General features: G+C 60.5%; 1 protein-coding gene across 1 annotated transcript in view; it reads left to right on the top strand.

Annotated features, from left to right (window-relative positions):
- The window catches only part of LOC135893310 (deleted in malignant brain tumors 1 protein-like), a gene marked incomplete at its 5' end in the record, with an annotated part of 69,422 nt that extends 52,837 nt beyond the window's left edge, over window positions 1-16,585 (top strand). The window contains 8 exons of the mRNA XM_065421109.1: window positions 696-1,025; window positions 2,315-2,656; window positions 3,263-3,588; window positions 9,037-9,061; window positions 12,376-12,684; window positions 15,221-15,550; window positions 15,889-16,214; window positions 16,577-16,585. Of these exons, the coding sequence (XP_065277181.1) occupies window positions 696-1,025; window positions 2,315-2,656; window positions 3,263-3,588; window positions 9,037-9,061; window positions 12,376-12,684; window positions 15,221-15,550; window positions 15,889-16,214; window positions 16,577-16,585 (1,997 nt within the window). The remainder of the gene's footprint in view (window positions 1-695; window positions 1,026-2,314; window positions 2,657-3,262; window positions 3,589-9,036; window positions 9,062-12,375; window positions 12,685-15,220; window positions 15,551-15,888; window positions 16,215-16,576) is intronic.
- Between the last annotated feature and the right edge of the window lie 10,109 nt (window positions 16,586-26,694).

Here is a 26,694-nt window from a genome sequence, read left to right as displayed (position 1 = left end):
GGCATGTAGGGACACACCCACCTTGCTCAAGGGAGCCAGGGTCTCTCCCCTCCAGCTGCCAGTCCTGGCCCCGCAGCAGGGGCACTACCCTGTCTCCCCAGGAGCCGTGTGCTCTGCGGGCGGGCGGGCTCGAGGGGACACTACCCATCTTTCCCTAGTGACCACGTGGCCAACGGGAAGCTCTGGGTGTTTAATGCACATGCTGCTGAGTGGAAATGGGAGCAAGGGGTAATGGGGAGGAGAACGAGTTTATGGATAAGGGGCAGGATGGAGAGCCAGGAGTCCGGATCCACCCTTGTCTTGGTCCCGATGTCTTATGGTTAGAGCAGGGAAAGGGGGCCAGGAGCAGGGGGAGGGGGCCAGGTTCTGTCCCTGCCTCTGGCCTGGGAGGGCGTTCTATTCCCTGCTCTGCACAAGGCTCATTGTTTAACCTGGAGTAAGTCACTTCCTGTCTCGGTGTCTCAGTTTCCCTTCTGTAAAGCAGGGGCACTGATGCTGTGCCATTTCCTGGGGCTCAGTGACCTGTCTGTGCAGCATGTGGTGGGCGGGAGGGAGGTGCGGACCCAGGGTTAGTGTCGCGGGAAAGCCCATTCTGCCCTGTTCTTCACTCGCTGGCAATGCCTCGCGCTGAGCTGGGCCTTCTGTCCTTGCAGGCGCTGGGGTCTCCCCGCGCAGCCCCAGAGCTGGCGTCCCAGCAGCTGGGTTTGCTTTGCCAGAGGTGAGGCTGGTAGGTGGCCCCCACCGCTGCGCCGGGCGGGTGGAGGTGCGTCTGGACGGGTCCTGGGGCACCGTGTGTGACGACGGCTGGGACCTGAACGACGTGGCCGTGGTGTGCAGACAGCTGGGCTGCGGGCAGGCCATGGAAGCGCTGAGTGGTAAAGTGTTCGGCCCGGGCCCCAAGTCGGAGCCTGTCCTGATGATGGACGTGCAGTGCCAGGGGACAGAGGCGGCGCTGGGGAACTGCTCGTACATGGATCCAGGGGACCTCTGCCAGCATGATGAGGATGCGGGGGCCCGTTGCCAAGGTGAGCCGGCCTGGGGAGCCCTGACCCTAAGGGAGGGATGGGAGGATGTCTGGGGTCCCAGGGTGGGGTGCTCAGTTCTGATTGAGCGGCCTTGCTGGGTGAGCACTGCACAGTCTGCCCGGGGAGCGGGGAGGGGACCTGACATGTCTGGAGGGTGGGACAAGCAGGGCCTGGGCTCTGCTCCCTGTCATGTCCCCTTGCTCCCTGGTGGGGGTACAACGAACTCGCCTGTTTCCCCCCTCAACAGGGGATGTGGCTGAGCCCTGCCCTGCCGAGTCCCCCCACAGGGAGAGGGCCTCAGTCTGTGTGTGCTGGTGGGGCCAGGCAGTGCCCTCAGGGGGCTGGTCTGTTTACCAGGGAGAGGAGAAGGGAAGAGCAGCCGATGGGCAGACGTCCTGGACCTCCTGCGGCTCCCCCGTTCCCCTGGGTCCCAGCACATGTCACTGCTGTGTCTGGCTCTAACTGCTCTGGACTCTGCCCCGCCCGGCGCCACTTTCCTGCAGGTGCCTTGGGACCAGGAGGCTTTGGGGTGCACGGGCCCCTCTCTGCTCCTGACAGTTTCCCCCTTGTCTCTCCCCAGGTGCCTCCTCAGGTATGTATTTCTGGTGCCCAGGGGGCTGCACTTGGCCAGAGCCCAGGCCAGAATCCCAACCCCCCTGGCATCACTGCTGGGGCCTGAGCAGAGGTGACCACGGCCGCCCTTTGGAGAGTCAGCTGCCCAAGCACAGGTCCCAGAGTGCAACGGTGTTACGGCACCTGCCTGAAGTTAGGTCCCAGCATGCAATAGGAGCGAGGAGGCTGGCCAAGCACAGATCCCAGCATGCAACGGGAGCAAGGTGGCTGCCTGAGTGCAGGTCCCAGCATGCAATGAGATCAAGGGAGCTGCCTGAGGGCAGTGATGATGTGACGACGAGAAGCTCTGGGTGTTTAATGCACGTGCTGCTGAGTGGAAATGGGAGCAAGGGGTAATGGGGAGGAGAACGAGCTTATGGATAAGGGACAGGATGGGGAGCCAGGAGTCCGGATCCACCCTTGTCTTGGTCCCGATGTCCTATGGTTAGAGCAGGGAAAGGGGGCCGGGGGTGGGGGCCAGGTTCTGTCCCTGCCTCTGGCCAAGGAGTGGGGGGCGGGCAGGTTCTATTCCCTACTCTGCACAAGGCTCACTGTGTCACCTGGGGTAAGTCACTTCCTGTCTCTGTGCCTCAGTTTCCCTTCTGTAAAGCAGGGGCGCTGATGCTGAGCCATTCCTGGGGTCTCCCCGCGCAGCCCTGGAGCAGGCGTCTCAGCAGCTGCATTTGCTTTGCCAGACGTGAGGCTGGTAGGTGGCCCCCACCGCTGCGCCGGGCGGGTGGAGGTGCGTCTGGACGGGCCCTGGGGCACCGTGTGTGACAATGGCTGGGACATCAGCGACGTGGCCGTGGTGTGCAGACAGCTGGGCTGTGGGCCGGCCATGGAAGCGCTGAGTGGTAAAGGGTTCGGCCCGGGCGTCAAGTCAGACCCTGTCCTGATGAGGAACGTTCAGTGCCAGGGGACAGAGGCCGCGCTGGGGAGCTGCCCGTACACGGATGCAGGGGACCTCTGCCAGCATGATAAGGACGCTGGAGCCCGTTGCAAAGGTGAGCCGGCCTGGAGTGCCCTAGCCCTAAGGGAGAGATGGGAGGATGCCTGGGGTCCCAGGGTGGGGTGCTCAGTTCTCCACAGAGCGGCCTTCCTGGGTGAGCACTGCACACTCTGCCCGGGGAGCAGGGCGGGGACCTGACAGGCCCCGAGGGTGGGACAAGCAGGGTCTGGGCTCTGTTCCCTGTCACACACCAAAGGGCAGGGTTATGAAGGGAAAACGCCCTCATGCGGCAGGGTCAGCGTCCACACGCACCATCCGATACTGATACATCCTCAGCTTACTCGCTGCCGAGTCCAAGCCTGGGAGGTGCGGCACTGCCCCCCTCCCCACGGGACACCGGAGTCATGTGCCAAGGTGAGAAAGCAGCGCTGGCACCAGGCCCTCACCCCCTGCCAGAGGCCCAGGTCAGGCAGCGTGTGCCATGGCCCCAGCTGAGCCTGGCAACAGCTGCCCCTCCTGGTTGGGCACACAGGGCACAGACAGCACAGCACTGGCGCCCCTGCCATGTAGGGGTCAGTCCCGGGCAAGCCCCCTCCACCAGCCAGGCCATGCCTTCCCAGCATGCATTGGGGCACCGACGCAGCTGACCCCCCCCCCCCCCGCCCCCTCCTCGCAGAGCCCTTCGCACTGCGGTTGGCGGACGGCCCAAGCAACTGCTCCGGGCGGCTAGAGGTGCAGTATGATGGGCTGTGGGGCACCGTGTGTGACAACGACTGGTCGGAGACCAACGCCCAAGTGGTCTGCCGGGAGCTGCGCTGTGGCCAAGCCAAGCCACTGGCCCCAAAGCTGCAGGATTGGCCCCGCTTTCGCCAGGGTACGGGGAAAATCTGGCTGGACAACATCCGCTGCAAAGGCACCGAGGAGACCTTGCAGAACTGTGCCCACCACTTCTGGGGCTACCACAACTGCACCCACCAGAAGGACATCAGCGTGATCTGCCAGGTGCATGCCCACACCCAGGGAGATACAGGGAGCCCCACAACTTCTGGGTTCTGTCCCAGCTCTGGGAGGGGAGTGGGATCCAGGTGGCTAGCAGAGGGGCTGGGAGCCAGGACTCCTGGGTCCAGGCAGGCAGTGGCTGTAGGCACTGGCTGTGTCAGTGAAGGGGTGAGGCTGGGGCTGGCAGAAGGACACAGTTGGGTGAGGTGCCTGGTGCTCCCTGTATCCCTCGCCCGAGGCCATGGGCAGGGCTCCCTAACCACCTATGCTCTCTTATTCCCACAGGACAACTGAGCTGGCCACAGCTCTTCCATGGCCTCCCATTTTTTCCTCTCCCCCGCCCCCGAGCTTTCAGTGCATCCCCCAGGCCCTTCCTCTCTGCTGCCAGGCTCCCCGGCCCTGCCCGCCCAGCCCGGGGATGGCTGTCGGCTGTGCAGGGGCATGGCTTGGTGAGTGCCCAGGGGGATTCCCATTTCAGGGATGAACGCAGGTGCCCAGGGCATTTCCCTCCCACTGGGTGCCACACTCTGTGGGCTGCAGCACAAAGCTGGCACAGACTGGGGCTCACGTCTCACTAGCACTGGGGCAGCTCGTCCTGGCAGGCCCCGCTCAGAACACGCGTCTCCAGGGCCATCAGTCCAACTGCGGCCAAGGGAGCTGTCCCTGATAAACCCCACCATCGCCGGGGTGGGCCTGCATCCCCCCTCGGGGGCCAGGATACACGACTGTCTCCCCCGGAGGGGTCCGTGCTGCATGGAGAGGCAGGAGCCAGGAGGGGGAGAGCCCCGTGTGCCACACGCCATCCCAAGCTGAGCAGATGCGAATAAAGAGCTGAATCCGCTGGATGACCGACTGCCCCGTGTCTGCCCGCGTCTGCCAAGCGCTCAGCACTGCACAGGTGGGCCCAGGCCTCACCCAGCGCCCGGCACAGGCCTCACCCCAGCCGGTTCACAGCTTGATGCTCTGGGAGCAGCCCAGTTCCCGAGAGCTGTGGGCAGAGGTGTCCGGAGTGGCCAGGCACAGCAATGCCCTAAGGAAGGAAGGTGCTGCCTCCAGAACTGGCCCAGAGACAGCGAGCTCCTGCAGGCTTTGGGAGTCCCGGCTTTGGCCAGTAGATGGCAACAGTCTGCATGACAGCACACACACCCCACTCCTCACAGTCAGTCCCTCCCAGGGCTGGGGATAGAACCCAGGAGTCCTGGCTCCCAGCCCCCCTGCTCTCAGCAGCTGTCCCCGTTCCCTCACGACTGGCTGGTGTCCGTGCCGACACTGGGCCAGTGTAACTTCTCCCAGCATCTCTGGGCTGTGACCATGTGTCCTGGACAGTAGCGGATTTACCATGGAGCCACTGGCTCCATGGAGTCGGGCCCACACTCCAGGGGGGCCCCGGCCAGGCCCACTCTTCTCTGCCCCCCACTCTCTCCTGTGGGGGGCAGAAGCTTGGTGCTTCTGGCACTGAGGCTCCTGCTGCAGTAGGGCAGCCAAGCTCCCCCTCCCCTGCCTCTTCTCACAGCTTGCTCCCTTCCCGCCTTCCCCCTCCCTGCCCCACCCCACTCCCTGGGCTCTGCACCCCACCCCATCCCCTGGGCTCTGTGCCCCACCCACTGGTTACTGCACCCCACCCCATCCCCTGGGCTCTGTGCCCCACCCGCTGGTTACTGCACCCCACTCCATCCCCTGGGCTCTGCGCCCCACCCCATTTCCTGGGCTCTGCACCCCACCCGCTGGTTACTGCACCCCACCCCATCCCCTGGGCTCTGTGCCCCACCCACTGGTTACTGCACCCCACCCCATCCCTTGGGCTCTGTGCCCCACCCTCTGCTTACTGCACCCCACTCCATCCCCTGGGCTCTGCACCCCACCCCATCCCCTGGGCTCTGTGCCCCATAGGCGCAGACTTCCCCTCTTTCCCCTGGGTGCTCGACCCCCTCCCTCTGCCCCCAGCCCCGCCCCACTCCACCCCATCCATGAGGCCCCGCCTCTTCACACCCCTGTCCTGCCCCCATTCCAACACCGTCCCCGCCCCAACTCCTCCCCCTCCCTGCCCCTATTCTAACTCCTTCCCCAAATCCCCGCCCTGGCCCCACCTCTTCCCCGCCTCCTCCCCTGAGCACACCATGTTCCCCCTCCTCCCGGAGCATGCTAATGCTGCCAGCTGTTTGGCAGCATCTCGTTGTGAAGTGCTGGGAGATATGCCGAGGAGCGGGGATGCAGCGCGCTCAGGGGAGGAGGTGGGGCGGGGGGTGAGGGGAGCTTGGCTGCCAGTGGGTGTAGAGCACCCACTAATTTTTCCCCTTGGGTGCTCCAGCCCGGAGCACCCACGGAGTCGGTGCCTATGCTGTGCCCCATCCCCTGGGCTCTGCACCCCACCCCCATCAACCCCTGTGCTTTTGCCCCCCATCCCATGAGTTCTCCAACCCACCTGCCCCACCGACCCCTGGGCTCTTCCACCAATCCTCTGGGCTCTGCACCCCATCCCCTGGGCACTGCAACCCCCACCCCTGGGCTCTGGCCAGGGACAAAGGCATGCAGAAGCCCCAGCGGGACGCAGCCCCCAGGGCTAAATGAACTGGAGCCCCGCCCTGCAGCTGGGTGGGGCAGCACCTGTCATGGGCGGGAGGGGAGCTCCCTGCCCCTGCTGCCCTTCCCAGGGGAAGAGCTCACCCTGCCAGGTGGGAGATGCCTAGGTTCTGCATGGCCTGGTTTGGAAGCAGCGGGCCCGCTCAGGGTGTGTGCTGGGGCTGCAAGGGCCGAGCATGGGGTGGCTCTGCACCACATGGCAGACACCCTAACGGCCTGACCATGCCAGCAACCCGGCCAGCAGGGGCTCCAGCATCTCTGCCCTGGGCTGGGCAGCTCTACGCCAGGGAGATCGGTTCATGGCGCGTCCTCCATGACAGAGCTTGGGGAGCAGCTGGCGACCCCAGCAGGTCACCACCTGCTCAAAACCTCGTTACTCCTGGGCATTAACACCAGCTCCCCTGAGCGCAAAGGCCCCGGGAACAGTGGGCAGGAGGGGGCTGGCAAGCCAGGCAGGGCATCTGGGAAGCACGGGCAGGAGGGGGCTGGTGAGCCAGGCAGGGCATCTGGGAGCTGCACAACGACAGATCCACACACCAGAAGATGCAGCCCGGGCTGGCCCAGCCAGACACTCACTGACCCAAGGCAGCAGGGGAAGGCCAGGAGAGAGACACAACACGGCAGGCAGGGACAGGACCCATGACAAGGGAGGGGGGTGTCAGCAGGAACCCAACTCACCTCCTGTGTGGGGGCCGGTGGAGATGGTGCTGTTGGTGGGTCCCTCACCTGGGCCTGGTCTGTCAGGACATCTCTCTCAAGCTCAGAACAACAACAGGCCAAGTGTGTCCAAGTGGGTCTCGGGGTCCCAGGAGCTGGGGGACAGCCAGGCTGGGGGAGTGACCTCCTTCTGATCAACCCATCTCCTACCTGGATCTCTCCCCCAAAGTTGTCTTCTAAGGTGCCTGTAAGCCGATGGTGGGTGGAAGTGCCCAGCCCCTTGGTTCTCTGCTCACCGACGAGGCCCAGGTGCTGCCCCTCCCCCCATCTCCCATTTTTGGTTGTTGGTTCTGGTCCCACACTGCCCTCGTGTCATGGAGTCACCAGGCGATGCTCTAGAACTACTCCCTACAAAGCCAGTCAGGACTCTGTGGGAGCCTCCTGTCTCTGAGCAGACTGTCGCCAGGTATGTCGATGCTGCCGGGGGAGCCAGCTGAGGTCACTCAATCAGGGTGAACTGCAAAGAGAATGGGGCAGATAAACCCCAAACGCTGGTGGATATTCCAATACTTAGATTTCCCAAGCCAGCACAAAACAGCTTCTATAGTACCTCACTGGTTACTCAAAAGTCCAAACAACGCAGTTCCCTTGAAGTGCCCAGCCTCAGGCCTCCATCCAGACACACATGTCAGATATGATGATGATTACTGAAAATCTTATCTCATCATATAAAAGAAAAGGTTCTTCCAATCCCAAAGGATCAGCCACATACCCAGGTCCAATTATAACTTAGATCCTACCCAAAATACACGCTTATAGCCAATCCTTCTTAACTAAGCCAAAATTTATTAAAAAAGAAAAGAGAGAGAGTGTTGGTTAAAAGATCAATATACAGACAGACTTAAATTCAATTCTTGAGGTTCAGATACATAGCAGAGATGAGCTTGTAGTTGCCAAAAGTCCTTTTAGAAATAGTCCATAGGTTATACTCCCATGTCCATATTCAGGGGTGACTCCAGTCAGTGACTGGGGATCTCAATCCTTATGGCTCAATCCTTTCCCCCTCTTGAAACCCAAAGCAGATCTGAGATGAAGTAGGATCGTGTCCCAAGGTTTTTATACATTTTCAGCAGCCTTTTGGTCTGAGAAAACAATAGGCTTAACTCTCCTTCTCCCAAACATCCTGGCAATTAGCACAGGGTAATTTATCCATTAAACAGTTCTGATACAGGTTACCACAACCTTCAAAGAGACATAGAGACAATAATACTATTTCCCTCAAGTGTCTTCCTAAATACTGATACTCCTTTTTTGATCTTTGAATCAAAGTTACAGCAATAGACAAGACTTGTTTGCTTACATCACAAGACCTGAGCAAACATCTACCCTTCTATCTCTAACAATGCAGACTTGCATTTCAAAGCTCTCTTCATTTACATATCTTCCTAACCAGTTTCTAAAGTTCGCCCATGGGTCAGGTCAGTCTGTGAGGTAATTAACTCTTTCTGGCCCTGTCACCTTTCGATGAGATATTAAATTACCCTCATAATGTCACACCAGGGCAAGAAGCTTACCCAGCTTCCACCTTCCTGGGTCTGACCTCAGAGCATTCAGCATCCCCTTCCACACCGTGCGCTTCCCCCAGCGAGTCCACCCCAGTGGGGCCCCTGGGGAAGCCAGAGGGCCCTGCACCCCAACTCCACAGCCAGACGTGACTCTCTGCCAGCCAGTAAAACAGAAGGTTTATGAGTCGACAGGAACACAGCACAGAATGGAACTTGTTAGCACAGAAATCAGTGACTTTCAGCCAAGCCCATCTTGGAGGGAAGGGAGCCCAGAACCAGGGCTCTGGCCCTCTTCCTGTGCCCCAAGCCAGCCGAGACTGACTCGCTTCCAGCTGCCTGGCCCCTGCCCTGCCCGTTGCTCCTCCTCCGGCCTTTGTCTGTCACCTGGTCACATCCCCCTCCTGGATCTCAGGTTACGAAGGGGCGGCCATAGCATCCATGCAATCCACACACCTCGTTCACCAGGCATGAGCACAACATCGGCCTTGAGTTACAGCTGGAGACTGATTGTCTGAACTCAGCCAGCAGCTGGCTCCCTTGGGACCCTTCCCCAGCAGCGGTGTGTGACATTTCACACGCTTTCCTCCACTTTCCCAGAGCTAAGCCGACGACTGGGGCAGGCCTCCTAGGCCCCTCTTATTACAGGGAGCTGCAGGGAGTGGGGCAGGTGGCCAGCAGGGGGCACCTTCCTCTCATCCCAATGCCCCAGAGCAGCGCTAGGGGGCCTGTGCTGCAGGGAGGGAAGAGGAGCGGCTAGTAGAGGATGGTCTCCCTTCACAGTCAGAGCTCCAAGCCGATTGCCCCCTTTATGCTTTCCTCTCTCTGGGAGGGGGTGTGGCCCCGTCCCCTGCCCACCTCAGTGCTGGTGTCCATGCTGCCCCCAGGATCTCTCTGCTGGGAGGGGGAGGCAATCAGGCATAGGGTCCCTATTGGGTCAGGCTCCCTCCTCCCTCAGCTGCCATGTGGGGGGAGCCCCCCTTGAACCCAAAACGCCAGCTCAGCCAGAGAAGGAAGTGGAGCCGGCTGCAGAGATTCCGGGCAGTCAGAAGGGGAAGCAGTCAGAAAGTTGGGCCAGCGCCATGGGACTCAGGACAGTCACAGAGTGGGGAGGTGCCTTGAGGTCCCGGCTCCCAGCCCCCCTGCTCTAACCACCAGACCCCACTCCCCCCCCAGAGCCGGGGAATAGAACCCAGGAGTTCTGGCTCCCAGCCCCCCTGCTCTAACCACCAGACCCCACTCCCCCCCCAGAGCCGGGGAATAGAACCCAGGAGTTCTGGCGCCCAGCCCCCCTGCTCTAACCACCAGACCCCACTCCCCTTCCCTTCCATCCCATCCCAGAGCCGGGGCCAGCACTGGGGCCAGCACTGCCTGTACAGGGAGAGTGCCCCTCACTGAGCTCCTGCCCTGCTCCCTGCAGCACTGGCCATCCATTGCCACATCAGCGGGTTCATTTGCAGGCAACACTATTGACCGCAGGGTCACTCCCCTGCCCTCCTTCCCCCCAGCCCTGGGATACGTGCTGAGCCCAGTGCCGTGGTGCCAGGAAACGATCTTGTGACCAGTCCATGGGCTGGCCCCTCACTCCAGTTCCTCCCATGCTGACCTGGCAGTCCTGGGCCAGCCCTTAAAAGGGGCTGCCCAGGCTGGGTGGGGTGATAGCAGCTCTTGGCAGGACGGAGCTGCTCGCCCCAGGGGAGCCATGGATCTGTGGCTGTGCCTCTTGTTCTGCTTCGGTGAGGGCCCCTCTGGTTGTGGCGGGTACCCACCCCATCGGGGGGAGGTGCCGGCTCGGGAGCCCCTGCATCCGGGTGTATGCCTGGTGGGGGTACAACGAGCTCGCCTGTTCTCCCCCCACCAGGGGATGTGGCTGAGCCCTGCCCTGCCGAGTCCCCCCACAGGGAGAGGGCCTCAGTCTGTGTGTTGGTGGGGCCAGGCAGTGCTCTCATGCGGCTGGTCTGTGCACCAGGGAGAGGAGCAGGGCAGAGCAGCCGATGGGCAGCCGGCCTGGGGCTCCCCCGTTCCCCGGGGTCCCAGCATGTGTCACTGCCGTGTCTGGATCTAACTGCTCTGGATTGTGCCCTGCCCGGCGCCACTTTCCTGCAGGTGTCTTGGGACTGGGAAGCTTTGGGGTGCATGGGCCCCTCTGCTCCTGACAGTTTCTCCCTTGTCTCTCCCCAGCTGCCAATGTGGGAGTCTCCTCCTCCTCCTCCTCCTCAGGTATGTATGTCTGGCCCCCAGGGGGACTGCCCTTTGCCAGAGCCCGGGCCAGGATCCCAACCCCCCTGGCATCACAGCTGGGGCCTGAGCAGAGGTGACCATGGCGGCCCTTTGGATAGTCAGCTGCCCAAGCACAGGTCCCAGAGTGCAACGGTGTTAAGGCAGGTTAGGTCGCAGAATGCAACAGGAGCGAGGAGGCTGGCAGAGCGCAGATCCCAACATGCAACAGGAGCAAGGCGGCTGCCTGGGTTGAAGCACACAACAGGAGCAAGGCACTAAGAGCTGCCCCTATGTGAGCTGTGACTCATTGCAATGGTAGGGTTACCATACGTCCGGATTTTCCTGGACATGTCCGGCTTTTTGGGCCTCAAATCCCCGTCCGGGGGGAAATCCCAAAAAGCCAAACATGTCCGGGAAAAGAGGGAGGGGCCGGCGCCGCTGGGTGCTGGGCCGGGGGCTGGGCCGAGGCCGGCGGTGCTGGGCCAGGGGTGCTGGGCCGGGGGCTGGGCCGAGGCCGGCGGTGCTGGGCCGGGGGGGCTGGGCCGGGGGGGCTGGGCCAGGGCCCAGGCCGGGGGCCGGCGGTGCTGGCCTGGGGGTGCTCGGCCGGGGGCTGGCCCGGGGGTGCTGGGCCGGGGCCGGGCTGGGGGCCGGCGGTGCTGGCCTGGGGGTGCTCGGCCGGGGGCTGGCCCGGGGGTGCTGGGCCGGGGCCGGGCTGGGGGCCGGCGGTGCTGGCCTGGGGGTGCTCGGCCGGGGGCTGGCCTGGGGCCGGCACCCCAGGGCCCGAGCCGAGCCAGGCTGGAGACGCTGGGGCCGGGGCCGGCCGCCGGAGGGAGCCACTCGGTTGGGGGGGCCAGACTGGGCCGCGCCTCCTCCCCCCCCCCCCCTCCAGCTTACCTGCTGCCTGCTTCAGGCTTCCCGCGAATCAAATGTTCGCGGGAAGCAGGGGAGGGGGCGGAGTTGGGGCGGGGCTGGGGGCGGGGCCGGGGCCCCGTGGAGTGTCCTCTTTTTGGACACTCAAAATATGGTAACCCTATGCAATGGAGCACATTCCCCTAGGAAGACGGTGTCACCTTTTTCTCCCACCAGCTCTGGTTTCTCCCTGTGCTGCAGTCTCATTCAGTGCTGGGAATCTGCCAACCATATTGTGTTAGATCAAAGGGAGCAGAAACCCCAGCTATTTACCACCTTCCCCCACCACACCCCTTACTTCCCCTACAACTCTTAGCAAGAAACTGCCAGCCCCTTGTGTGTTCACACTCAATCTAGCCCCTGTCCTCCAGGTCATGGTGGCCCCTCTCTCCATGGGGTACCCCCTTGTTGTCACACTGACCCGGGCTCCCATTGCATCCCTGTCCTCACACAGCGCGCGGACCATGTGCTGTGAACCTGGGGGAGGGGGCCAGGTTCTGTCCCTGTCTCTGGCTAGGGAGGGGGGGAGGAAGGCAGGTTCTATTCCCTGCTCTGCACAAGGCTCACTGTGTGACGTGGGGTAAGTCACCTCCTGTCTCTGTGCCTCAGTTTCCCTTCTGTAAAGCAGGGGCACTGATGCTGCGCCATTTCCTGGGCTCAGTGACCTGTCTGTGCAGCATGTGGTGGGAGGGAGGTGGGGGAGAAGGGCCCGGGGTTAGTGTAGTGGGAAAGCCCATTCTGCCCTGTTCTGCACTCGCTGGCAATGCCTCGCGCTGAGCTGGGCCTTCAGTCCCTGCAGCCCCTGGGGTCTCCCCGCGCAGCCCCGGAGCAGGTGTCCTAGCAGCTGTGTTTGCTTTGCCAGAGGTGAGGCTGGTAGGTGGCCCCCACCGCTGCGCCGGGCGGGTGGAGGTGCGTCTGGACGGGCGCTGGGGCACCGTGTGTGACGACGGCTGGGACCTGAACGACGTGGCCGTGGTGTGCAGGCAGCTGGGCTGTGGGCCGGCTTTGAAATCGCTGACTAGTAAAGTGTTCGGCCCGGGCAACGAGTCAGAGCCTGTCCTGATGATGGACGTGCAGTGCCAGGGGACAGAGGCAGCTCTGGGGAACTGCTCGTACACGGATCCAGGGGACCTCTGCAAGCATGATGAGGATGCGGGAGCCCGTTGTGAAGGTGAGCCGGCCTGGAGAGCCCTGGCCCTAAGGGAGGGATGGGAGGATGCCTGGGGTCCCAGGGTGGGGTGCTCAGTTCTGACTGAGCGGCCTTGCTGTGTGAGCACTGCACAGTCTGCCCGGGGAGCAGGGAGGGGACCTGACAGGTCCAGAGGGTGGGACAAGCAGGGCCTGGGCTCTGCTCCCTGTCATGTGCCATGGGGCAAAGTTATGAAGGGAAAATGCCCTCATGCAGCAGGGTCAGTGTCCACATGCATCATCCGCTACTGATACATCCCCAGCAGGGCTGGGAGCCAGGACTCCTGGGTTCCATCCCCAGCTCTGGGACGGGAGTGGGCTCTAGTGAGTTGGGGGGCTGGGAGTCAAGTCTCCTGGGTTCTATTCCTGGCTCTGGGAGGCTGTTACCTATAAACTCTAGGGCACCCACCTTTACCCAGTTGTAACGATGCTGGTTCTGGAAGGACCCAACTGAGAATGCCAATTCAGGACAAACTGCTTCAAGCAGGACAGTCACAGCCCAAGGCTGGGGTTTCTCCACCTCTAAGGCAAACCAAACCAGCCAAACAGAGAAGACTTTGGTTTTACCCCACTGGCTAACCACAAGTCACACAAGCAATTCCCTGAGACACTCCAGTTTCCCAGTATTACCACCAGTGCCTCTCGTTATGGGGACAAATGGTTATGAAAACCAACACTCGATCCCAAAGGACCAAGCCCCAGACCCAGGTCAATATACAAATCAGACCTTACCCACAAATCACGCTGTTGCCAATCCTTTAGAATCTAAAATCTAAAGGTTTATTCATAAAAGGAAAAAGATGTAGATGAGAGCTAGAATTGGTTAAATAGAATCAATTACATACAGCAATGGCACAGTTCTTGGTTCAGGCTTGTAGCAGAGATAGAATAAACTGCAGGTTCAAATCAATTCTCTGGAACATCCCCAGCTGGGATGGGTCATCAGTCCTTTGTGCAGAGCTTCCTTATAGCAAAGTCCCTCCAGAGGTAAGAAGCAGGATTGAAGACAAGATGGAGATGAGGCATCAGCCTTTTATAGTCTTTTCCAGGTGTCAGAACACCTCTTTGTCCTTACTGTGGAAAATTACAGCAAAATGGAGTCTGGAGTCACATGGGCCAGTCCCTGCATACTTTGCTGAGTTGCGAGGTGTATCTGCCTTCTCTGAATGGGTCAGTTGTACAGCTGATGGTCCTTAATGGGCCATCAAGCAGGCTAGGCAGAGCTAACACCAACTTGTCTGGGATGTCTCCCAGAAGCATAGCACAAGTTTGAAATACAGACAGTATAGAGCCAATATTCATAACTTCAACTACAAAATTGATACACACATATAGACAGCATAATCATAACCAGCAAACCATAATCTTGTCTTAGACACCTCATTTGACCCCCTTTATACAAGAGTTGGTGCCACTACAGGACCTTGGTTGCAACCATGTTCTATATGGTCCCAGTTCAAGTCAATAACGTGACACCAGTTCCTAGAGCTCAAGGCGTAACCCGGTTGATTTAGGCACCGTGACCTTTTCCCAGTTTCTAGGACTCCGGGGGAAAGACACCTTCCCTTACCCAGTTCCTAGGGCTCAGAGCGTAATCGTCTGTGGGTTTGTGGGGCCTTCCAGGGAAAGAGCCTTACACAGTAATACCCTTAACCTCTATTTATTAATAGTTATTAATACAGAATACACAGGCTAAGCATACAATGCTCATCACTTCCAATAAGGCAGATGAAATTTTCCTGCTGGCCAGCCAGGATCAGGTCATCTGGGGACTCCAGCTTCTGCACAGTGTGGTTGGCAGGGTGTGGAGGTCTGGCAGCTTTGGTCTTAGAGTTGATTCCAAAGAACTTCCTTTTGGACCCCAGTTTATATAGTGAAACTTGAGTCCTGCTTAGATATAACTTAACTAATCATATTAAACTAAAGTACTACACAACAGTATTTTTCACAATCCTAGTCCATTATGAAACAATTCTTTAACCAATCATCTCCCACCACCATAGCTGATTGAAATCTTGTAAAATTAATTATGCAACAGACAGAACCAATCAACGAACCAGACAGAGACCATACAGATAAACAAGAGAGAAGTGGGGACCATAAAGGCAAAGCTATAAAGAAGTAGAGATTTCACACCCACAAGTGTTGATAAGTGGTACCTTGCCAGACCGAATGCATCAAACAACGTTTTCTTTAAACATCTTAAGATCTGTTTCTTTATCTGGTGATGGTGGGCACTATTAGGACAGGAGCCTTCTTAACAGCCCGCTACTACATTGTTTTAATGTAACTTAGATGGGATGCGAGGATGGGACTTTCTGCTTCTTGGCTCATGGCTGCTGCTCTCCTAATATGGCTGCAGAAAAAAGGCCTCAGACTTTACAAGAGGAGTGGAGTCTAGTGGTTAGAGCAGCGGGCTGGGAGCTAGGACTCCTGGGTCTTTCCCAGCTCTGTAAGTTGCTTTCTGCAGCCCCTGATCTCTCCCTGATCCTCATTCACATCTCTTCCCCCATCTCTAGCTGCAGATCTCCCAGAGCCACCTGTCCGGTTGGTGGGCCACGACACACGCTGCAGTGGGCAGGTGGAGATTTACCATGACGGCCGCTGGGGTGCTGTGTGTGGGTTGGGCTGGGACCTGACTGATGCCAAGGTGCTCTGCCGGGAGCTAGGCTGTGGGAGCCCGCGGTACGTCACCCACCTCTGCAGCAAGTTCAGTCGGAGCTCAGCACCTGTCCTGCTGGGCCAGCTGGAGTGCACCGGGCAGGAGGCCTCGCTGACCCACTGCCAAGCCCAAGCCTGGGAGGGGCGGCACTGCCCCCACCACCGGGACACCGGAGTCATGTGCCAAGGTGAGAAAGCAGCGCTGGCACCAGGCCCTCATCCCCTGCCAGAGGCCCAGGACAGGCAGGGCTGGCTGGGCTTTGCCCCCTGATGCCAAGCTGGTCCCCTTGCAGCAGGCACATCTCCAGCCTCCTTGCCCATGGGGCAGCGTGTGCCGGGGCCCCAGCTGAGCCTGGCAACAGCTGCCCCTCCTGGTTGGGCACACAGGGCACAGACAGCACAGCACTGGCGCCCCTGCGATGTGGGGGACAGTGCCTGGCAAGCCCCCTCCACCTGCCAGGCCGTGCCTTCCCAGCATGCACTGGGGCACCGACCCAGCTAATCCACACACACCTCTTCCTCACAGAGCCCTTCGCACTGCGGCTGGTGAACGGCCCAAGCAAGTGCTCCGGGCGGCTGGAGGTGCGGTATGACGGAGTGTGGGGCACCGTGTGTGATGACGACTGGTCGGAGACCAACACCCAAGTGGTCTGCCGGGAACTGGGCTGTGGCCCAGCCGAGCCACTGGCCCCAAAGCTGCAGGATTGGCCCCGCTTTGGCCAGGGTACGGGGAAAATCTGGCTGGACGACATCCGCTGCAAAGGCACCGAGGAGACCCTGCAGAACTGTGCCCACCGCTTATGGAGCTACCACGACTGCACCCACCGGGAGGACATCAGCGTGGTCTGCCAGGTGCATGCCCACACCCAGGGAGAGGGAGATACAGGGAACCCCACAACTTCTGGGTTCTATCCCAGCTCTGGGAGGGGAGTGGGGTCCAGAGGGCTAGAGCAGGGGGGCTGGGAACCAGGATGCCTGGGTTCTGTCCCAGCTCTGGGAGGGGAGTGGGATCCAGGTGGCTAGCAGAGGGGCTGGGAGCCAGGACTCCTGGGTCCAGGCAGGCAGTGGCTGAAGGCACTGGCTGTGTCAGTGAAGGGGTGAGGCTGGGGCTGGCAGAAGCACGCAGTTGGGTGAGGTGCCTGGCGCTCCCTGCAGCCCTCGCCCGAGGCCATGGGCAGGGCTCCCTAACCGCCCGTGCTCTCTTATTCCCACAGGACAACTGAGCTGGCCACAGCTCCTCCACAGCCTCCCATTGATTCCCCCTGCCCCCGAGCTTTCAGTGCATCCCCCATGCCGCCAGGCCCTTCCTCTCTGCTGCCAGGCTCCCCGGCCCTGCCCGCCCAGCCTGGGGATGGCTGTCGGCTGTGCAGGGGCATGGCTCTGTGAGTGCCCGGGGGGATTCCCATTTCAGGGATGAACGCAGGTGCCCAGGGCATTCCCCTCCCACTGTGAGCCACACTCTGTGGGCTGCAGCACAAAGCTGGCACGGACTGGGGCTCACGTCTCACTAGCAGTGGGGCAGCTCGTCCCGGCAAGCCCCGCTCGGAACACGCGTCTCCAGGGCCATCAGTCCAACTGCGGCCAAGGGAGCTGTCCCTGATAAACCCCACCATCGCCGGGGTGGGGCCTGCATCCCCCCTCGGGTGCAGATACACGACTGTCTCCCCCGGAGGGGTCCGTGCTGCATGGAGAGGCAGGAGCCGGGAGGGGGAGAGCCCCGTGTGCCACACGCCATCCCAAGCTGAGCAGATGCGAATAAAGAGCTGAATCCGCTGGATGACCGACTGCCCCGTGTCTGCCTGCGTCCGCCAAGCGCTCAGCGCTGCACAAGTGGGCCCAGGCCTCACCCAGCGCCCGGCACAGGCCTCACCCCAGCCGGTTCACAGCCTGATGCTCTGGGAGCAGCCCAGTTCCCGAGAGCTGTGGGCAGAGGTGTCCGGAGTGGCCAGGCACAGCAATGCCCTAAGGAAGGAAGGTGCTGCCTCCAGAACTGGCCCAGAGACAGCGAGCTCCTGCAGGCTTTGGGAGTCCCGGCTTCGGCCAGTAGATGGCAACAGTCTGCATGACAGCACACACACCCCACTCCTCACAGTCAGTCCCTCCCAGGGCTGGGGATAGAACCCAGGAGTCCTGGCTCCCAGCCCCCTGCTCTCAGCAGTTGTCCCTGTTCCCTCACGACTGGCTGGTTTCCCTGCCGGCACTGGGCCAGTGTAACCTCTCCCAGCATCTCTGGGCTGTGACCATGTGTCCTGGAGTTGGGGGCTGGAGGGGCATCCTCTTTTTGTTCTGGCGCAGATGGGGCAGCTCCTCCTCCCGAGGGGTCCCCATTCATGCAGACGTCCCCTGTGCACAGCTCCCCTGCCCAACCTGAGGGGGTGGTTGGGACCCTACAGTCAGGGAAGGGGGAACCATGTGTCTGGGAGCCCTTTCCTCCCCTTCATGGCACCCTCTGCAGCTCCCGACCTCCACAGGTCGGGGGGGGGAGGCGCTGGGGAGGGAACTGACCCTGAGCCCTGGGGAGGGGAGCTGGGGAAGGACAGGACCCTGTGTCCGGGGAGGGAGCTGACCCTGTGCTCCAAGGAGGGGAGAGGCACTGGGGAGGGAGAGGACCCTGTGCCCTGAGGAGGGGAGGGGAGCTGGGGAAGGACAGGACCCTTTGCCCCGCGTAGGGGAGAGGGAGCTGAGCCTGTGTCCCAAGAGGGGCACTGGGGAGGGAACTGACCCTGAGCCCCAAGGAGGGGAGAGGGGCTGGGGTGGGAGCTGACCACGTGCGCTGAGGAGGTGGGTGCTGGGGAGAGAGCGGTGTCACGGAGTGTAGGGGAGTCAGGGCCCTGCACCCCCGACTTCCTGTGATTCACTGTGACTCTCAGCCAGCCAGTAAAACAGAAGGTTTATTAGGCGACAGGAACACAGTCCAAAACAGAGCTTGTAGGTACAGAGAACAGGACCCCTCAGTCAGGTACATATTGGGGGACAGGGAGCCCACACCCCGATGCTGGGCCTCCCTCTGTTTCCCCAGCCAGCTCCAAACTGAAAACCCCTCCAGCCCCTCCTCGGCCTTTGTCTCTTTCCCGGGCCAGGAGGCCACCTGATCTCTTTCTTCTCCAATACCTTTAGTTGGCACCTTGTGGAGGAGGGGCCCAGGCCATTAGTTGCCAAGAGACAGGGTGTCGGCCATTCTCTGTGCAGACCCCTGCAGACCCCTGCCCCTCTAGGGCTCTGCACCAATCACATGCCCTTACCCCACCACTTAGATCCTTAAGAAATGCATAGGGGAAACTGAGGCACCCACACAGTATTCAGAGAAAATATTAAGAACATTCCCACTTTGTCACAAGCGGCCCCTGTGCCTCGAGGAGGGGAGGGGCGCTCGGGAGGGAGCTGACCCTGTGTCCCGAGGTGGGGAAGGGCGCTGTGGAATGGCAGCTAAAGGTGCCACTGGGGCAATTACTGTGCTCTGGGTCCTGGGGTGCACGGGCTCTGTGCTGTGAGTCCCAGATGTGTAGGGGGGGTGTCTATGCTGTGGGTGCGTGGGGCTGTTTATCTCCTTGCCGTGGGTTCTATGATGGGTTTGGGGGTTCTCGATGTCATGGGTCTGGGGAGGTGAGGGGTCTGTGCTGTGGGTCATGCTGGCAGGGAATTGTGCATGGCAGGCACTCGGGACATGACTGGCGTTATATTTAGTGTGGGCAGATTAGGGGACAGTGCACCTCAAGCAGCCATTGTGGGGGGCGGGGCGCGTGCCTGAGAGCTGAGCCCAGGTGCAGAGTGTGACTCGGCCTGGAGCAGCATCCTCCCTGGCACCCACGCTCTGTCCAACTAGCAGTGACCCCCTTCGGCTGCAGGGACCCTTCCCCCGGCTGCAGGGACACATAAGAACGGCCATACTGGGTCAGCCCAATGGTCCATCTAGCCCCCTGTCTTCCCACAGTGACCAATGCCAGGCGCTTGAGAGAGACTGAACAGAACAGGGCAATTTATCGAGTGATCCATCCCCTGTTGTCCCAGCTTCTGGCAGTCAGAGGTTTAGGGACACCCAGAGCATGGGGTTGCATCCCAAACCATCTTGGCCAATAGCCATTGATAGACCAATCCTCCAGGAACTGATCTAGTTCTTTTATAAACCCAATTCTACATCTGGCCTTGACAACATCTCCGGCAAAGAGTTCCACAGGTTGACTGAGCGGTGTGTGAAGAAATACTTCCTTCTGTTTGTTTTATACCTGCTGCCTATTAGTTTCATGGGGTGACCCCTTGGCTCTTGTGTTATGTGAAGGGGTAAATAACATTTCCTTACTCCCTTTCTCCACCCCAGTCACGATTTTATCGGACCTCTACCATATCTCTCCCCTTACTCATCTCTTTCCCAAGCTGAACAGTCCCAGTCTTTTTAGCCTCTCCCCCTAATCATTTTTGTTGCCCTTCTCTGGACCTTTTCCGATATATCTTTTTTGAGATGGTGTGATGAAGTGGGACTGTTCTTAATGTTTCCTCTGAATACTGTGTGGGTGCCTCAGTTCCCCCTATGCATTTCTTAAGTCTCCAGTGTGCATAAATGGCCGGGGCCCTTCCCCCCTGCAAGGGAATAATTAAAGGTGAACAAAGAGATCAGGTGACCTCCTGGCCCGGGAAAGAGACAAAGGCCAGAGAGGAGGGGCTGGAGGGGGTTTCAGTTTGGAGCTCGCTGGGGACTGGAAGGGAGGGCAGACGGGGTTGTCTGGCTCGCTGGGCCCCAGAATGGACCTGGCTGAGGGGCCCCGTTCGCTGTACCTACAAGCTCTGTTTTAGACTGTGTTCCTGTCATCTAATAAACCTCTGTTTTACTGGCTGGCTGAGAGTCACGTCTGACTGCGAAGTGGGGGTGCAGGACCCTCTGGCTTCCCCAGGACCCCGCCTGGGCGGACTCGCTGTGGGAAGCGCACGGAGGGGCAGACGATGCTGAATGCTCCCAGGAGAGACCCAGGAGGTGAAGCCGTGTGAGCTTCTTGCCCTGAAGACAGTCTGCTCCGAGGGAGAGGAGGCTCCCCAGAGTCCTGACTGGCTTTGTGGGGAGCAGTTCCAGAGCATCGCCCGGGGACTCCGTGACAGATGGGGTGACGAGAACTGCACACCGTGTACAAGATCTGGGCGTACCATGGATTTACATAGAGGCAATATGATATTTTCTCTTTTATTATCTAGTCCTTGCCTAATGGTTCATAACATTTGGTTCACTTTTTTGACTGTGCTGCACATAGTTTTCAGAGAACTATCTACGATGACTCTGAGATTCCCCCCACTTGGCTGCAGGGACCCATCGCCCCCCAGCTACAAGGACACCCGCACCCAGAACAGAACATAAGAACGGCCACACTGGGCATCTAACCCACTATCCTGTCTTCAGAGTGGCCAATGCCAGGTGCCCCAGACACTCCGCCTTCAGCTGCAGGGACCCCTCCCTGCCCCCTGCCCCATGCTGAAAGGACACCACTGCAGCTGCAGGGACCCCCTCCCCACACTGCAGGGACCCCCTCCCCCTCCTGGCTGCAAAGCCCATGCTGCAGGGCCCAACCTGCCCACCCCCAAGCTGCTCAAGTCCTGTCACATCCTGATCTCTGACCCCATTATGAAAGCTGGTTAGCAGCTAATCCCACCCCTCCCCCACAGCTCCAGGAGCTGCCACCTGTCGCTGGCTCTGGCCCCTGGCCCGTGACTGTCCCCAGGGGTCGCGGCGCTGTAGGGGGAGGAACCAGTCAGAGCAGCTCTTGGTGGGGCTGGGGCCCCAAATCACCAGCCTGGCTTAGACTAGGCTGGTGCAAAGCCCCCCTCCCCCCCCCCCCCCCCCCCCGCCAGTGTTGGGTTCACAGCCCTGTTCAGTGGCCCTCTGCCTCCATAGTAACAGAACCAACCAGCGTTTTCAGGGCTTGTCGGGTCGCAAAAAATATCAATAAATTTGGGCTTCTGAATTGGGGTAAAACCAAGCTCTGGACAATCGCCCCCTGCCTGCCCCACCCCCTCCTCCACCACGCGGCAGCCAGCTCCAGCCAACCCCACTGTGCAATGAGCAGGGGGCGCTCTCCCCGGCAGTCCGTGCTGGCCCCAATGCCCAGGGTGGCATAGGGGGCCGGTGCTGCAGGGAGCGGGGCAGGGGGCTCAGTAGGGGGCGCTCTCCCCGGCAGTCTGTGCTGGCCCCAATGCCCAGGGAGGCATAGGGGGCCGGTGCTGCAGGGAGCGGGGAGAGGGGCTCAGTAGGGGGTGCTCTCCCCGGCAGTCCGTGCTGGCCCCAATGCCCAGGGAGGCATAGGGGGCCGGTGCTGCAGGAAGCGGGGAGAGGGGCTCAGTAGGGGGTGCTCTCCCCAGCAGTCTGTGCTGGCCCCAATGCCCAGGGCGGCACTAGGGGGCCGGTGCTGCAGGGAGCGGGGCTCAGTAGGGGGCGCTCTCCCCAGCAGTCTGTGCTGGCCCCAATGCCCAGGGCAGCGCTAGGGGGCCTGTGCTGCAGGGAGCAGGGCAGGGGCTCGGCTGGGGGCACTGGATGGGTCTATTGTGTAAAGTGAGATGTCTCAAGCCCTGGGTTCGGTGCCCAAGTCGCTGGCCCGGGCCCCTATTACAATGTGCAGTCGGGTTTGTTAGCCCGTGGCACGCAGCACAGGGAGTCCTTAGGGCAGCGCAGAGAGAGGATTCTGAGCCCATTCTGGTCAGCCCCGAGCCCAGCCGAGCTGTAGGGAATGCCATAGGCACTAAGGGATGCTCCACCCCTGCTCTGGCCCCAGGCCCCACTCCTCCCCCAAGGTCCCTCCCCCACTCCACCCTCCTCCCCAAGGCCCTGCCCTCACTCCACCTCTTTCCGCCCCTTCCCTGCCCCCTCCCTCACTGCTCTCCACCCTCCCCCCAACCCCTACCCCAGCCACCAAACAGCCGATTGGGGGCGCCGCCAAACAGCTGTGGCTGGTGGGTGCTGAGGACCCACTATCTTTTTCCATGGGTGCTCCAGCCCCGTTGTCCGTGAAGACACCGCCTACGCTGACAGGCGGAGATCTCCCCTCAGTGTCGGAGCTCTCCCCTCAGTGTCGTCAATCCACCTCCCCGAGAGGAGAATTCTCCTGTCGACCCAGCGCTGGCTACACGGGGTTCGGTCGGGTTACCTGTGTCGCTGAGAGGGGTGGAGTTGCCACACCCCTGAGAGACGTAGTTGTACTGAACGAATTTCCTAGCGTAGATCAGGCCTAAGTCACTTCCCAGGGGGCAGAGCTCCAAGGATCTTCCAGCAGCTAACTCTTATCCCCCCACCTCCCCGTCCTTTGTTCTCCAGCTCGGGTCTGTGCCCAGCTTCCCTGCTGAGAGCGTTGAGCCAGGAGTCAATGGAGCTGGCATTGTCTCTCTGGCCCTGGGCTCATCTGGGTCAGTTTCAACCCGTTCCCTAACGAGCCTCTTCGTTCCACCTAACGAGACTCTTTGTTCCACCCGGACAGGGAGAGGACACACACAGACACACAGACCCCTTTTCCCCCACTGGGTAGCCATGCCTTGTCACACATAGGGGAGACTGAGGCACACATAGGATGCATAAAACATTATAGACAATTCCCACTTTGCCACACCCCCACCAACTCCTGTGCCAGTCCCCTTTGTATCCTGCCCCCTCCACCACCAGCCCCCCTGTGCCAGCCCGCCCCCCCCCCCGATTTGATTGGGGTCTGGTGGGTTAGAGCAGGGAGGCTGGGAGCCTGTACCAGTCCCCTGGGGTCACTGCCGCCCCAGGCGCTCCTCGTGACCCCATGCAAGGTTCACCCAGGAGCAGCAGCTGCACGACCCTGGTGCGCTGATGCCCGAGCCAAACCCCTCACACAGCTTGGCCACTCGGGACCTATTTCCAGCTCCACGCGGCTATTTATACCCCACCATCCCTAGCCACTGCACTCTCTCCAACATCTCCTGGCAAGCTCAGCAGCAAATGCCGCCACCTCCTCCCCAGGGGACAGACACCTACGTTCTCCCGCCCCACCCAGGGCTGAGAAGGAAAGAACTGGTTATATACGGGCAGTAGGACTCCTGGGTTCCATCCTAGCTCTGCGGGGGAGTGGGGGCTGGAGAGTTAGAGCAGGGGGGGCTGGTGGTGGGTAATTCCGGTGAGTCTCTCCCACTCTGTCATCCTGGCGGGGCTGGTAACTTTCCCACCCTCCATCCCCAACCATCAATCTCCTCTCAGGGAGTAAACACATCAGCTGGCTATGCAAACAAGGGCAGCCGCACGGAAGTCTTTGCTGGGACGCAGCTGCCTGACCTTTCCTCTTCAGCCACCAGCCAAGCCCAGGTGCTGCTAATGCGCTGTCACGTATTAATTCCTCTCCATTGAGCCCCTGAGCAGCTGGCAGGGGTGGCGATGGATCAGATGGGAATGGGACAAGGAGCCCCAGGCTGGATGGACACTGGCCCATCCTAGGGATGCACAGAATTCAGGCCTTTCTGGGGGTGTGGGGTGGGCCCTGTCTGTACTGCAGGTGAAACCCGCTCTCCCCCCAAGCCCCCACTGTAAACCCCACTTCCTTTCCAGAGCCAGGGATAGAACCCAGGAGTCCTGGCTCCCAGCCCCCTGCTCTAACCACTAGACCCCACTCCCCTTCCAGAGCCAGGGATAGACCCCAGGAGTCCTGGCTCCCAGCCCCCCTGCTCTAACCACTAGACCCCACTCCCCTTCCAGAGCCAGGGATAGAACCCAGGAGTCCTGGCTCCCAGGTTATCAGGCTATCTCTAGAAGACCACTGCAGCGTAGGGTCTGAGCCCCTTCTCCTCTAACAACGAGACACCGGAGTTCAATACAATCATACTCTGTTGGCAGGACACACTACCCTTGTGCTGCCAAGAGCACTGCCAGGATAGACGCCTCCCGAAATAGACCCCCGGAGCATTCCACGCACAGAGGCTCAGCTGTGAGCTGTAGCAGGGGCCTGTGGGGCACCAGGCAGCCCGGGGCTGCGGGTCGGGATTGAGAGGCACCGGCGAGGCTCTGGGAGCGTGGGGGTGGTTTGCTCTGCACAGTGCTAGCTCTGGCTGGCAGCGTCACTCCGTCAGTTTTTGCCCCTCACCTTTGATATGATCCTTTCCCCACGCCCAGCCCCAGGAGATGTCCTGCAGGTAAGGGGGACATGGGGATTGCCCAGCTCTGCCGGGAGCCTGGGTCCCCCCATGTGCCAGGTGGGGGAGGGGCTGTGCGTGGCTCCCAGGGTCCTTTGCCAGGAAACAGTTTCAGGGTCAGCGACTGTTCCCAAGCAGATTAACCCTTTCAGCAGCCCCTCCTTCCGAGGGGAGCCCGCAGGGGCTCTGGGCCCTGGCTCTGCAGCTATAGGGTTGCCAACCCTTCAGGATTGTCCTGGAGTCTCCAGGAATTAAAGGTTAATCCAGAGGCACCGACTTTCTGGTTTCCTCCCCCTCCTGCCGAGTTCATCACCGGCGGCACCCATGGAGTCGGCGCCTACGGGTTAATCTTTCATTAAAGATTATGTCATGTGATCAAACCTCCAGGAATACGTCCAACCAAAACTGGCAACCCTACAAGGCGAGGGGGTGGATTCTGGCCCTGCTCTGGGGTCCGGTCCACATGGCACTCGGCTCTGTTGATCAACCCTTGCCCAGGTTTGTTAGCTGACCAGAGGGCTCAAATGTGCAGAGAGAGATAGAAGGACACGTCCATGGGACCATGGGCGGCGGGTACAATAGGCCTGGGAAGGCCAAGTCTTCCCTGGAGCAGCCACCTCCTGAGGGACACCTGGGCTGCGGTGGCCCGCGCCTTCTCCGAGGCCCCCCCATCCACCACCTGCTGCTGCTGCCGCCTGCCTACCTGCACTCCACATCCCCTCCCACCCCCAGGTCCCCGCCGCTCTCCCTGTCGCTTTTCCTCGGGGGCGGGGGAGTGAGGAGGGACACTGCGAGCAAGCAGCGAGCACGGGGTCTGGTGGGGAAGTGAGGCAGCTCGGCCGGGCACTGGGGCCGCCGGCTTGGAGGGCGGGGGGTGGGGGGTGGATAGGGTTGCCAACTTTCTAATCGCACAAAAGCGAACACCTTAGCCCCGCTCCTTCCCCGAGGTCATGCCCCCTTCCCCACCCCTTCCCACAGGCCCTGCCCCCCGCTCACTACATTCCCCCTCCCTCGGTGGCTCACTCTCCCCCATGCTCACTCACTTTCACTGGGCTCGGGTGCGGGAAGGGGTGAGGGCTCTAACTTGGGATGCAGGCTCTGGGGTGGGGCCAGAAATGAGGAGCTTGGGGTGCAGGAGGGGGCTCCAGGCTGGGCGGTGAGGCAGAGGGGTTCAGGGTGTGGGAGGGGGATCAGGGCTGGGACAGGGGGTTGGGGCTCGGGGTTGGGGTGCGGCAGGGGGATGTGTCCATGGGACAGACAGACAGGGCTAAGGACAGAGCAGGGCATAGGGATGTGTCCATGGGAAAAAGAGACAGACGGGCTGGGGACAGAATGGGACTGGGGGATGTCTCCATGCCACAGATAGAGAGACAGGGCTGGGGACAGAGCAGGGCAGTGGGATGTGTCTATAGGACAGACAGACAGACGGACAGAGCAGGGCAGTGGGATATGTCAATGGGAGAGAGGGAGAGACAGAGAGGTCTGGGGACAGAGCAGGACAGGGCGATATGTCCATGGGATAGACAGACAGACAGGTCTGGGGTCAGAGAGGGACGGGGGGGTGTATCCATAGGACAGACAGAGTGGGCTGGGGACAAAATTGGGTAGGGGAATGTGTCCATGGCAGAGCTAGAGAGACAGGTTGGCACAGAGCAGGGCAGAGGGTTGTGTCCATGGGACAGACAGACAGACAGGGAAGGGGACAGAGTGAAGCAGTGGCAATGTGTATATGGGACAATCAGAGAGATAAGACTGAGGACACCCTGTGGCAGGGGGCTGTGTCCATGGAGAGATAGACAGACAGGGCTGGGGACAGAGAGAAGCAGGGCGTTGTAAATATGGGACAGACAGACTGACAGGGCTGGGGACAGAGCACGGCAGAGGGATGTGTCCATGGGGAAGACAGACAGACAGAACAGGGCGGCGGGATGTGTTCATGGTACAGAAAGACCAGCAGGGCTGGGGACGTCATGGGGCATATCGTGAATACTGCGTGCAGATGTGATCGCCCTGTCTCAAAAAAGATATATTAGAACTGGAAAAGGTTCAGAAAAGGGCAACAAAAATGATTAGGGGTATGGAACGTCTTCCGTATGAGGAGAGATTAATAAGACTGGGACTTTGAAGCTTGGAAAAGAGACGGCTAAGGGGGGATATGATTGAGGTCTATAAAATCGTGACTGATATAGAGAAAGAGGATAAGGAAGTGTTGTTTACTACT

Source organism: Emys orbicularis, chromosome 21 (assembly GCF_028017835.1).
Source record: "Emys orbicularis isolate rEmyOrb1 chromosome 21, rEmyOrb1.hap1, whole genome shotgun sequence".
In the NCBI taxonomy this organism is placed as follows: domain Eukaryota; kingdom Metazoa; phylum Chordata; order Testudines; family Emydidae; genus Emys; species Emys orbicularis.
Note: the sequence above shows the minus strand (reverse complement) of the source record. Positions and strands in the feature narration are given on the sequence as shown.